Genomic DNA, 13,878 nt, shown 5'->3' with positions numbered 1-13,878 from the left:
CTCTCTCCCTCCAGTAGGTGCCTGCCCCGCCCTCTCTTCCTGCCCCGCCCTCTCCCCCCTCTAGCAGTCCAAGGAGGGAAGGAAGTAGAGGACGGCAGACCCCTCCCTTCCCACATCTGGATCTCAGTTGGACCTTTGATCAAAGGATGGTGTTGGATGTGTTGACGTTAAAAGGCTTTCGAACTGTGCTCTGTGTTCTAGGCCGCATCTGCCAGAAACAATTTTATTTCATAATAATAGCAGGGGGCAGCTGGGTGGCTCAGTGGATTGAGAGTCAGGCCTAGAGATGGAAGGTCCTGTGTTCAAATCCGACCTCAGACACTTCCTAGCTGTGTGACCCTGGGCAAGTCACTTGATCCCTATTGCCTAGCCCTTATTGCTCTTTTGCCTTGGAACCACTTGGAACCAGTGTTGATTCCAAGACGGAAGGTAAGGGTTTAAAAAAATATATATATATATAAGTTCCAAGTTAACATCTCAGGATAGTCACTATGCAGTTCCTTCCTGGAGCTCCAAGATTTAAGGCTAATCTCTTCTGAATGATAGAAGAGGAACTTCTTTGTATGAGAAAGAAAGCACTTCCCTTGGGTCAGGCACTGGCCACCCTTTGCCAGTTGGGGAAGGCAAGGACCAAAAGAGGTCCTCAGTTCCTGTGCAGGCTCTACCCTTCCCCCCATTTCCTTAGGAAGGCTTTTTTGTCCTCTTCCTTTCATCTAGTTTTCTAAGGAAAGCCGGTCCAGAAAGGACTGTGAGACCAGAAAAATAGGACTTCTTAAAAGTTTCACTTTTACTCATTTTTTTCTACCTTTCATCATTTTGAGTAAAATTATTTTTTACTCATTTTAAATATGCTTCGGGACCTTGGAGTTTATTTAGGCCAACTCCTTGCATAAGAGTCAAGAGACCTGAAATCCAAACCTCCCTGTGATGCCTCATTTCTCCGAGACTCAGTTTCCTTATATGTAAAACAGGAATAGTCACCTTGGCACTTCTTCCTTCCTGGGTTTTGATGAAGAAAATGTTTTGTAAACCTTAATACAAGAGAGAAATAGCGAATAAAAATCATCATTATCATCATCATCATCATTGTTGAACGGATGAATCCATGGAGGCCCAGGGGTAAAGTAAGTTTCCTAAAGACCCTATAGGAGAAGGGGCAGAATCGGGAAGGGAAATCCCCTCCTCTCTTTCAGCCCAGAGCTTCCTCTTAGGCTGGGCATCTTAAATAGTGCCTGTCCTGGAGTAAGGAAGATACATCTTTTTTTTTTTTTTTTTTTTTTTTTAAATCCCTTACCTTCGGTCTTGGAGTCAATACTGTGTATTGGCTCTAAGGCAGAAGAGTGGTAAGGGTAGGCAATGGGGGTAAAGTGACTTGCCCAGGGTCACACAGCTGGGAAGTGTCTGAGGCTGGATTTGAACCTAGGACCTCCCATCTCTAGGCCTGGCTCTCCATCCACTGAGCTACCCAGCTGCCCCCAAGATTCATTTTTTTGATTCAAATTTGGCCTCAGACATTTGCTAGCAGTGTGACCCTGGGTAAGTCACTTAAATGCTCAGTACTCTGAGTGACTCCCTAGCCTATCCAGTCTAATTCAGTCCCAAAACATTTATTCATTGTCTGCTCCAGGCCAAGAGTCCTTAATGCTCAAGGAGTTTACATTCTACTGGGGATTGGGAAACATCATTTTTTTCGGTTTACAGAAGTTTATATTTATTAAATTTATTTTTTATTTACTATTTACTAAATTTATTTTTATTTACTATTTACTACATTTACTTAATTTATTTTTACTTTTTTTACTATTTACTATATTTACTAAATTTATTTTTTATTTACTACTTACCATTTTTTTTACTATTTACTATATTTACTAAATTTATTTTTTATTTATTATTTACTATTTACTAAATAAAACTCAAAATGACAATGTGTGGTGCTTCCTGACTCCCAGACTCCTACGGGTCTGTGGCCCAGGCATGGGGGAGCATTGCCCTGCTGGGGAACACAAGGCAGAGGAACCCCAAGACTTCTCAGGGGAAGCATCATCCCAGCTTTATGCCAAAGTGCATAAAAGGGAAGTGGCTGGGCTTGAATCTGAGAAAACCCTGATCTTCACTCTCTGGATGAGTGTGGGCACAAAATTCCTGTGCCTTGACTTCCTCTGATATAAAATAGGAGTGAGAATTGGGCTGAAGGAGAGGAAGGATTTAGTGGCAAAGGGGAGCAGGCAGAAGCCCACTTCAGTCAAGTGTGTGGATGAAGGTGAGCTGGCTTGTACGTAGGTAGGAAATACCCCCCCCCCCAAATCCTGCCCTCACCAAGGCAGCTGGAAGGGACCATAGTAAAAAGAATAGACTTAGAAAACAGAGCAAGAAGAGATCATTTAAAAATCACCAGACTAGAAATATGAAAGCATTTTCAGAAAGAAAAGAAGAAATTCCCTGACTATCCCCAAATATACATAGTTGCACTTCTTTTGTAGGAAAGCAAAGGTTTGGAAGCAAAGTAGATGCCCATCATTTGGGGACTGACTAAATACATCTTGGGACATAAAATAATGAAATAGGATGGGCTTTCCAGCTGTTCCAGGCCTGTTGTTCTGGGCTGTCCTGAGCAGGGCTTCTACCTGGGATCAATCTAGGTCACAAAGTGATGTATTTCATCTTTCAGTCCCAGCCAAGGCCCCTGCTGTGGCCCAGATTGCAAGTATTTCTCATGGGGAAAGCTGTGCCAAGCAGAGACGGAGTGCCTGTTGGGGAGCACCTGTCTGGGAAATGCAGCCCACTGCCCTGCCCCAGTACCCAAGGCCAACTTTACTCCATGCCTCTCAGGAGCTCAGATCTGCCTCGATGGGGTGAGTCTAATCTAGCTTCATAGAAGAGAGAACCCTCTAATGGGTCTTCTGTCTTTGTTTCCTTCCTCCTCTACACCATCCTTGCCACATCTGCCAAAATAATCTTAATGCACAGGTCCTATGATATCGCTTGTTTACTCACAAATCCCAAACAGCTTCCATTGTCTGGGTCAGTGGTTCCCAAACTTTTTTAGCCTACCGCCCCCTTTCCAGAAAAAATATTACTTAGCCCCCTGGAAATCAATTTTTTTTTTAATTTTAATAGCAATTAATAGGAAAGACAAATGCACCTGTGGCCATCACTGCTCTCCTGGATCACTGCAGCACCCACTAGAGGGCAGCGGCACCCACTTTGGGAATCACTGGTCTGGATGCTAAAATAGAAACTTCTCTACCTGAAAGGAAGGAAACAAGCATTTATTAAGCCCCTACTAGGTGCCTGACACTATGCTAAGCATTTTATAAACATTATCTCATTTGATCACCATCTCTGGGAGGTAGGTGCCATTCCTTTCCCATTTCCCAGATGAGGAAACTAAGACAAACTAAAGTAAAGTGACTTGCTTAGGATGGCACAGGCCCAGTTCTCTAGCCACTGTATCACCTAGCTGCCTGGGTCTAGGGCCCTCCACAGTTGGGCTGCCAGCTATCTTTCAGTGGCACTGTGCCATCGACTTTCATCTAGGAGGCACCATAGTGCATAGAGTACCAGGCCTGGAGCCAGGAAGACCCATTTCCCAAGTTCAAATCTGCCCTTAGACACTTACTAGCTCTGTGACCCTGGGCAAGTCACTTTACCTTGTTTGCCTCAGTTTCCTCATCTGTATAATGAGCTGGAAAAGGAAATAGCAAACCATTCCAGTGTCAAGAAAACCCCCAAAGGGCCACAAAGAGTCAGACACGACTGAGCAACAACTACTACTGATTTTCTACCCTTGTTTGACTCTCCTCCTCCTGCCTTCCAGCCACACTATTACATGTAGGTCTTGCACTCACTTCTCCTTTCTGCTTTTCAGGTTCTGTCTCTTCAGTCAATCAGTCAACAAACATTTAAGGCTCTCTCTTATCTCCAGGATCAAATATAAGATCCAAGTTGGCATTTAAAGGGCTTTATGAGTCGGCCCCTTCCTATCTTTCCAGTCTTTGTATATCTTATTCCAGTCCCCACCTGCCCCCTCCCAGTACTACAGGATCAATTGCATTTCCTCGTTGATGGTATTCCATCTCCTGTGCTAGTGCTGGGTATGCCAAGGCAAAAACAAAACAGTCCCTGCCCTCTGGGAGCACATGGTCTCATGGGGGAGACAATGGGTATCCACAGACAGAACCTAAACACAACAGACACAAGATTGTCTTGGGAGGGAGGGCACAGGGTGCTGAGGGATCAGGAAAATCTTGGCACATTAAGGGGGCTCCAGGTGAGTCCTGAGGGGAGCAGGGCATTCTTAGAAGCAGATGTAAGGAGGGAGTGCATTCTAGGCACAAAGGATGGGAGGCAGGAGATGGAACATTGGGCCTCAGGAGACCAGTTTGGCCAGAGCATATGAATGGAAATAATGTACAATATGTCTAGAAAGGTAGATTGGGGTCAGGTGGTGAAGGGCTTGAAATGCCAACCAGTAGAGAACCAGGAAGACCGGGGTTCAAGTCCAACCTGGTTGCCACCTACTGACTATATGACTCTGGGCAAGTCACTTGAGCTCTTAAGTGTTAAGCTTAGAGAGCACCCCTAGGGAAGACGTCCGGAATGGTAGGAGTCCTCAAAGTTCACTTCATATGAGTCAGGCTAAAGAAATGGGAGCTGTTTAGCCTGGAGAGGAGTGGCAAACAGCTATCTTTAAGAATCTGAAAGATTATCATGCCAGAGGAGGCTTAGGGCAGGACCAGGGATGGAAAAAGCCCAGAGGAAGAGGATTGAAGCTTGGTGTCAGGAAAAGCTTTCTCCCACTTGGAGGTGTCTAAAAGTGGAATGGGAAGCCTAGGAAGTGCCGGATCTCCCATCTTCAAGCTGGAGGTCTTCAAGCGAGGTGGGCTAACCCCTTGGGTACAGTGAAGGGGTCATTCATGTCCAGGTGCAATTTATCCTCTGAAATACTCTGGAAAGTATCCCAACTGCTGCTGTTCTTCTTTGGGCCCCAAGTCCACTTCAAGTCAACAAGGCTTTTTTCAATCCCTTCTCAGGGTGTAACAAGGGCAGACAATGGCGGGGAGGGTAGAAGGGAAAGATACAGGAGGAGAAGACCTGGAGCTCTGCTCTTGGGAACACTCTCCATTATGGTAAGGAAGGCTCATGTAAGCTAGAAGGAAGGGTCATATTCTCCAAATCAAGGGCCTTGCCTGCTAGGCTGGGCTGAGAAGTTTGGACTTGATGGATTTGACATTAATTAAGAAACCGCTTGGGTTACTGAACTCTTTAATGGTGGCCTATAGAGAACAGTGAATCTGGAGGCTGAATGCAGGTTTGAATCCTTCTTCCTCTGCTATTGTGTGACCTTACTAAGCAAGTCTTTTCCCTTCTCCAAGACTCCTTGAGCTGGACATGTCTGAAACAACTAACAAAAATGAGATGAATTACTGGTCTCTACCAACTCTCAGTTGTGTTATTTTTCATTTCCGCAGAGCTGCAGGGGCTCCCTATGCCTCAGCCATCACTTGGAACCCTGTGAATGCGTCAGCAGCTCCCCATGGGAACAGTGCCATCTTTGCTGCCAGAAGCCAGGTATCCGCTGGGCAGGACTCCCCAGGCCTATCTTGGGCAGAATGGCATGGTCTCTAGCCAAAAGAGCCATGGGAGTGAGGGGACGGGCCCTGTATTTGGAGGAAGGGGGCTTGGCTGATTGTCACATCTCTCCTCTTTCAGAAAGTAGCAAGAATACCAGCAAAGCTTTTCTCACAAAAGCCTTCTTTTTTAACATTGAAAGTGCTACGGAGGTGAAAGCTATGAGAGCTAAGAGAGCCCTGGGTAATGTGACTGGTGAAGGAGGCAGCCTTCTCCAGGTGACCCCTTTCTTTCCAGCAGAGGTCTCTGAGGACCAGGGATAAGCCCAATACTGGGAGCCCAGCATGGGGCAGAGAAGGAGGGGAGATCTGTACTAACCTTGGGGCTCATACCCTGGAGTCACCTGCTGTCCTCTTGCCAATGCAGCCCCTTGGGAACTGAGAGAAGCTGAGCGGGTACAGGAAAGGAAGCTAAATGAAAGGGGGAGGTGGGAGAGGATGGCTAGAGTCATGCCAGGTAGAATCTTAGACTTGGAGGAAATCTAATCCAAGACTCCCAGGTGGAAGCCAAGGTCTCAGATCCCAGCTCTGGCCTTCACTGCCCTGAGCAAGTCACTTAATTTTAATAGAATGAAGTTCACTGTTTAAGAACTCATCAGACCAGCTCAGATTTTTTTTTAAAACTCTTACCTTCCATCTTATGTATGGGCTCCAAGGCAGAAGAACAATAAGGCCTAGGCTACCATTTACATAGCTCTGACCCTGTGCCAGGCACTGTGCCAAGCCACTGCACAGATCATTATCTCACTTGATCCTCAAAACAATCCTGGGGTGGAGATGCTATTATTATTCCCATTTTATTGGTAAGGAAACTAAGGCAAACAGAGCTCAGTGACTTAGGATCAAACAGCTAGCAAGTGTCTGAGGGTGGATTTGAACTCAAGTCTTCTGAATTCCAGGCCTAGACCTCTACCCGTCATTTCACCTGGCTGTTGTTGTTAATAGTAATTATGACAACAATAATAATGATGATGCTAGAGACAGATAAAGATAATGAAGCCCAAAAAGGGAAAAATGATTTTTCCAGGACCACAAAGAGAGGTAGCTAGCTGGCACAGACCTGGAGAGAGAAAGACCTGAGTACAAATCCAGTCTCAAACACTTACTAGTTATGTAACCCTGAAGGCAAGTTCCTGAACCTCTGTTTCCTCATCTTTAAAACGGACATCCTAATAGCATCTAACTCGCAGGATGGTTGTGAGGCTCAAAAGAGTTGTGCTAAAACTAAATTAAAACTCCAGTCCTTAAATTCCATAGAGTTTATTAATATTTACTTGACACAGAGAGCACAGAGATAGAGAGATTGAAGCCTATTCTAATCTCATCACGTGGGTGCTTCTCCACACAGCTGTCTATCTCAGCCACCGTCTTCTCCCCGTGCATCCAAGAGAACAGAGAGAGCCCACTTCCTGGAACCCCCTCTTTTATGTTCTCCTTTACCCCCAGATCCTAACCTGATCCTTTTGGATCAGTGCCTATGACACTGTCCCGTGACCCATGCTGGAGCATAGGGAAGCAGGTCAGACCCAAACATGTGATCCTGGGAGGGGGTTCCCTTCACACACTTGTAAGGTGTTCACCCCCACGTTTGGCATAGGTAAGTGCCAGATGTCAGCTATCGGAGCCAGCTAGAGGCCAAAGCCCTTTCTCCAACATCATGCAGGGGCTCCTACAAGTCGTGATGAGGGAAAAAGTCGAGGAGAGCCGAAACCCCAACAAGTCTGGTTCTCCATCCAACCCAACAGGCCGGCCCAACACCTGTGCCAGCACCACATCCTCCCTGCTGAAGGCAGAGTTCAATGGCACCCGGCTCCCACTTTCCCCAGGGACACCATGCAAAGGCCACAGGGGCTACTGCGACAAGTTCCACATCTGCAGACTGGTGGATGAGGATGGGCCAATGGCCAGAGTGAAGAATGCCATCGTGGGCTTCATTGAGCTGGAGGACATGAGTGCCTGGATGAAGGTGAGAGCTCTGGGCCTCATTCCTGGCTTCCTAGCTTCCCTTATCACCTGCAGTTTGGTCTTGGAACTCCTTGGTGTATATACGACTGCATGGCTTCTTCTGTTAGCCGGCTCTGGGAGTCATCTTCTCCCTCTTGTTCCTCAGTCCTGAAGTAGGGCTATTGCCTCCAGTCAGAGGAGCTGGGTGTTTCAGTGGATAGAACCCTGGGCCTGGAGTCAGGAAGACACAAGTTCAAATTCAGCCTCAGACACTTACTAGCTATATGACCTGGACGAGTCACCCCTCTGTTTACCTCAGTTTCTTTATCTGCAGTATGGAGATAACAACACCTACTTTGCAGGGTTGTGGTGATGATCAAATGAGATCATAATTATAAATTAGCAAAATAGTAAATTAGTAAAACAGCACAGGGCCTGACAAATGATAAGTGCTATATAACTGTCAGCTATTATTATTGCTATTGCCTGAAATCCTATTAGTCAATGAGGGCTCCACATTTTTTTTGTTTGTTTCTTGCACTGAGTATAGCACATCAAAAAAATAAATGAAGTAAAAAGTACAGTGGACTGGAATGTAGAACCAGGACTTAGGAAACCTGGATTCAAATTCCCTTTTCAGCCACTTGCTAGCAGTATGATCAAGGGCAGGTCGCTAGTCTCTTCAGCCTCAATTTTCTCATCTGCAAAATGAGGATATTACTTGTACTATCCATTATGTAAACCTGAAAGGAGTAATCGGTGTTGATTAGAAAAAAAAATTAATCTGAATGCTTTCCCTTCAGACTCGCTGGTGGGCCATTCTGCTGGCTATCTTGACTGTGGCAGCAATGATGTCCTTCACTGTATTCTTCTTTGAAAGGACTGAGGACAGTAAGCAAGGTAAAAAAAACCCAAATGCATGGGTTTGGCTTAGAAACTCAATTTGATTCTGAAGATGGGTTGTAACTGCCTCCCATACTGACAACTTTTTTTTTTTAAATTTTTTTTCCATACTGACTTCTGACCCATTGTCCTATTTTTTTTTCCTTTCCTTTTTTCCCTTTTTTCCTTCCCTGTCTCCTCTCAGGAATAAAAATGACGAGTGGTGCCATGGGCTTGGACAGACCACAGCCCCACCTGACTGTGACCCATTGGGAGTGGTCTGAGTTCTATGTTGAGACCACTTGTCTGGAGGAGACAAGGATCGAGAAGGTCACAGTGGGTCACTGAACCTTACCTTGCACCAGGGTGCTTCCTTGCAGTGGAACGATAATCTCATTGTCTCATCAAGGAAGGAAACAAATATTTATTTGTGGCTATTAGAATCAAAGCAGTATGGCATAGTGGAAAAAAAAGCAGGAGGTTTGGGTTAGGTTGGTGACCTGGGTTCAAGTCTCTTCTTTGGTACTTACTAGATCTGAGTTCCTAGGTTAATCATTTAAAATTTCCCAAGCCTTAGTTTCTGGACTTGTAAAATAAGGGGTGTGGACTCTGGTCCCCACGGATATAACCAGTTTCAGCATCTCCTGAAATTCTCTACGTGTGTTTGAAGTCTGTTCTTTTCCTTTGGTCTCCCCCAAAGTGCCCTTTAATTCTACCAGTATAAGCAGAGGTCGGCAATGTATGGCTCTTGAGCCCTATCTGGCTCTTTTGAGGGCCAGATGTGGCTCTTTCTGCAGGAGCCATAAAGTCAATTTTTTTTTCAGGCGCTGTTACAGGAGCTGCACTGTGAGCACTGTACGGCTCTCATGAAATTACATTTTAAAAATGTGGCGTTTATGGCTCTCACAGCCAAAAAGGTTGCCGACCCCTGAGTTTAAGAAACTTGGGCTAGTGGAAGCCAAGGATGGTGGTATTTCAGGATTTGGTCCCTTGTTGGTCACCTTTTCTTGAGGCCTTCACTGATCATGGAATTTTCATAGGATTAGACAGTAAATAAACTTTTACTAAGTTCCTACTATGTTCCTACAATTATGTTAAGGAGTGGGGATCTAAAAAGAAGCGTGTTTTCAAGTTCACAAATTTAGGGTTAGGAAGGGCCTTAGAATAGAGAATGTCAGAACTAGAAAAGACCTGAGGACATAAAAGATATCAGAGCCAGGAGTGTTTTTAGGATACAAAATGTCAGACCCGGAAGGGACCTCAGGATACACAATGTCACGGTTTAGAGGGCTCTTAGAATACAGAACATCGGAGCTAGAAGGGACCTTAGAATATACAATGTCAGAGCTGGAAGGGACTTAAAAAAAAAGAACATCAAAATTGAGAAGGCCTTTAGAACACACTGTCAGAGCTGGGAGGGATCTTGAAACACAAAATCAGGATGGGGAGGGACTTTGGTTCACAGAATGTCAGAGCTGGGCTTTAGGAATCACCCTTCTCCAATGATGATTTATTCAGTCATGAACAGGAAGAGGTAACAGACAATTTAGAGAGGGTCCTGACTCCACATACCTTCTGGCAACTGCTCCATACTGCCAGATAACACTGTCTTGTCTCATCCTCATATTTGGCGTGTATAAATCTCGTTCCCAAGTTGGACTGTGAGCTCCCCTCAGGGAAGAGACCAAATCTTTTACTTGCAATTCTCTTCTCAGCCCAGTTCTGGGCATGTGGTAAATGTTTAACACCCATACTTGGAGAAATAAACTAGATTTGCTTAGGGCTATGGACATACCAAAGAGAGAAATATGTTTCCAATCCCAAATGACCTTTTCCCTTTAATTCTGGAAAAGAGCACAGTGTCATAGAAGATGCTATGTTAACAGGGAGCCTAGAGGGCTCAGATTCTAAATTCCAGCTCTGGCTTGACATCTATCATCTCTAGGTCTCAGTTTTTCTCTGTATAAAATGAGGGGATTGGACCAGTTTTAGGAGGTCCTTTGCAGCTCTAAAAACGTCGAACTATCTTTACATTGGTCTAGGAAACTCAAGTCAACCAGAACCCGCTCTGCAATGAAGCGCTGGGAGTGACTTGTCCAGGCTCACACAATCAGAGGATGGGATTGAACCCAGGTCTTCCTGACTTTCTATCCATTAGGCCAGTATGCCTCTGTATAATCAAGGATGAGGAAAAGTTAACAGATCACTGATATGAATTCTTTAAGGTTTTTGTTCCTTACAGTTTTTTAGCCATGTTCTGAAAAGGAGAGAAAAATGTTTCACTTTGTACTGAGTCCATCAGTTCTCTCTAGAGGTGGATAGAATTTTTCATTGAGTCCTTTGGAGCTGCCGTGGGTCATTTTGCTGATTAGTTACTAAGTCTTTCTTTAAAAAATCTTTGTGTGTCGATGTTACCATATAAATTGTTCTCCCAGTTCTGCTTACTTCACTTCGCATCAGTTCATACAAGTCTTTTCAGATTTTTCTGAAATCCTGCCCTAAGAAATTTCTTACAGCATACTAGTATTTCATCACATGTATATACCACAACTTGGGTCAGTCTATATAGATTTTCTTCCATCTCTTTTAAAAAAACTCTTCTAGTAATTTCTATTGCGCTTGTGTCCAATCTGCATTTTTGTTTTGAGGATTTGCTTGTAGGTTTTTAAAATCCAAGTCATTGTCTTCTTTTGTTTGTATCTTGAGCTTTTCTGACACCATAGTAGATATTTATGGTCAAGTTTCTTCTTGTTTTTTGCTCATTTTCCCCAGCATGACAGTTAATGACTTTAAGACTTTGCTAGCATTGGGCTTTGCTCACCTCTCATGGGAAGACATCTGAGTTTCTTTTATGCCCTTCTGCTTTCATAGCTCAATCCAGAGGTGTACAAATTCTTAGTGTGACCAAGAGGATGTGATCCAGGAAGAGGTCTGTGCTCTGCAAATTTCTGACCATATTTGGGTCAGTTTGCTTGTGTGTGGTTGAGTTTCCGCAGGTTGCTACTGGACTAAATCACAGTTAGCTTGCTGGGAGGTTCTGCAGCTGGCTCCACCTTGGATTTGATCTCCTGCCCTGTTTTATTCCCCTGCAGGCTTATGTGTAGGACTAAAGTTTAGAATTAAGAGTGCTCCTTCTGCTTCTGGGCTCACTGCCATACAGTTATGGTTCTAGAACTTGTTCCTTGCTCCTTACACAAGTACGGCCTCTGCTTCCTACAGATTGCTCCTTTCCACCCTGGAATTGTGCGCAGAACTGAGTAATGGGCAACAGAGCTGCTAAATGGCACATTTCTGTTCCCACCAAGACTATTATCACGGTTCCTTGGGATCTCCAGTGCTTAGTCCTTTGTTGTTTGAGTGTTGGGAGTTCCCTGCCAATGCTGCTACCTGAATCTCAGTTAGTTGAAATTCTACTTGCTACCACAATTTGCTCGTGCTGGCCCCCATCCCACTGTTTAAGATCTTTTCCTAACATGCTCTGGGCTAGAAAAATGGCCCACAGTGACTTTTTAATTCAAATTTCAGTCTAGCACTTTTTATAGACCAGGTAGAAGAGGTTGTGAAGGAGCTAAGGCAAAATTTCTACCTCTCATTCCATCATTTTGACTCTGTCCCCTCTCTTTAAAATTTCCCAGGAAAGGCTGGGCCCCATTCCTTAGGGATTTTGAAGAGCAGACTCACTTCTGATGAAGCTGGACTAGAGGCCCTCTAGCCTGAATCTCTCATTTTATAAGGCATCAGCACTGGGATTATAGTGATTCCTGACTGACCTGTCAATCACCCGGGTGAACCCTTTAAAAGTTTGATAATTTATAAAGAAAGTTCCAGGACCTCCCTCTGATGTGCAGCAGGCCCTCCCAAGCCAACGAGATTTTTCTTGGGTAGGACTGAATACTTAATAAAAGTCTGAATTGTGCCTGTGTTGGGAAAGACCCAGGGATGGAAAGGAATGAAGACCACCACGGAACCCCTGCCCTGATGTGGAGGTCTGAAGGCCCAAAGGTCCATCAGTCTTTGGCATTATTTAGCCAAAACTTGAAATGGACTGGATAGCATCCCATCCCCTGATCCGCTGAAGTCATCCCCCCTTTCCCCAGCTCACCTTCAGTCCTTGTGGTTCTTATTGCTACATCTACTACCCAGGATTCCTCTCTGGGACCTGACTAAAAGCTGAAGAGCTGGATTTATCAAATTGAGGCCAATCTTCTCCCCTAAAGTAACCCTTTGAAGCCCTCCTCAAACCTCACCATTCAACACAATTTGATATTAATTCTATATATTCCAGGAGCTTCCTGGTGTGTACAACACATATATAAGGACCTCTTCCACCACCTGAATTTATGGTATTTACTAATCGTAGGTCTGCTGAATCAATAGACTGTTAATAATCTCTGACTGCTTTTTGACTCCCCAACTGGTCAGTGAAGCAGAGGACAAAGACCAATCTTTTCCTTTCACATTCAAAGAATTCTGTCCTTGGCTTTTCTGATTCACTTGTAAAAATGCCAGCTTACATGGATACAGGGTTTTAAATGTTGCCCATCTTTTTATACCCAAACAATTGTTGTTGATCTTCACAACATTTTAAGTTGGGGACTGCTGGTAATAATATACCTATTTTACAGATGGGTTAAGTGACTTGTCCAGGGTCACACAGCTAGTGTCAGACAGGATTTAAGTCTTTACTAACTCACAAGACCAGCACTTCTTCCACAATTTATCCTATGCTTGTGCATGAGGCCCCTATGCCCTTCTCAACCCCTTTCTAGACTCTGAGCTCCATGAGGACAAGAGCCGTATGGCAGGTGTCAAAATGGGAGCCAGTAAAACTCAAGAGGGTCTGAACCAGGTTAAAATGTAACTAGGAAATATTTTTCAAAATAAATAACACAAGTAATATTAATTTTAAGGTTTTCTACGTCAACAGGGAGTCTACACAGGTCTTTTTCTACTTGAGTTTGAACTCACTGCTGTGTCACAGTGCAGCCTACTGGAGGGTCCTAGCAGGAGGGACCTAGGTTCGAATCCCAGCTGTGACACTCCTTAGCTCTGTGTATCTATGAACCTATTTCCTGACAACAAAAAAGGAATATGCTTCATGTAGTCGTAGGGATCATGCTTTATAACTGAATAACAACTGCCATTTGTACAGGGCTTTATAATTCAAGGAGCACTTTATGTAATACATTCAAATGTGTGCTTTAATGTTAAGGCTTTCAGAGCTTTGAATACTCAGTCTAACATGATGCTCACTCACAACACCCCTCTGAGGGCTGTCACATAACATACCTAATTCTCTCCATTTCACAGGGGAGCAAACAGCCCAGTAGATGACTAGCCCAGGGTCAAGTCTAGCAGTCTGTCCCCTAAACTGAACAGCTGTAGCACGGAAAGGGGGCTGAACGCTCTCATCTCATCT

At 44.5% G+C, this 13,878-nt stretch overlaps 1 protein-coding gene across 1 annotated transcript in view; it reads left to right on the top strand.

Moving 5' to 3' along the window:
- LOC123232128 (disintegrin and metalloproteinase domain-containing protein 10-like) overlaps window positions 1–9,204 on the top strand; it is a 40,268-nt gene extending 31,064 nt beyond the window's left edge. The window contains exons 12-16 of the mRNA XM_044658486.1: window positions 2,672–2,855; window positions 5,475–5,574; window positions 7,379–7,599; window positions 8,381–8,477; window positions 8,665–9,204. Of these exons, the coding sequence (XP_044514421.1) occupies window positions 2,672–2,855; window positions 5,475–5,574; window positions 7,379–7,599; window positions 8,381–8,477; window positions 8,665–8,807 (745 nt within the window). The 3' untranslated portion in view covers window positions 8,808–9,204. The remainder of the gene's footprint in view (window positions 1–2,671; window positions 2,856–5,474; window positions 5,575–7,378; window positions 7,600–8,380; window positions 8,478–8,664) is intronic.
- Window positions 9,205–13,878: the final 4,674 nt, after the last annotated feature.

Source organism: Gracilinanus agilis, chromosome 1, assembly GCF_016433145.1.
Source record: "Gracilinanus agilis isolate LMUSP501 chromosome 1, AgileGrace, whole genome shotgun sequence".
NCBI classification, from domain to species: Eukaryota; Metazoa; Chordata; class Mammalia; order Didelphimorphia; family Didelphidae; genus Gracilinanus; species Gracilinanus agilis.
The sequence above is the reverse complement of the archived record's forward strand: the minus strand, read 5'-3'. Positions and strand labels throughout refer to the sequence as shown.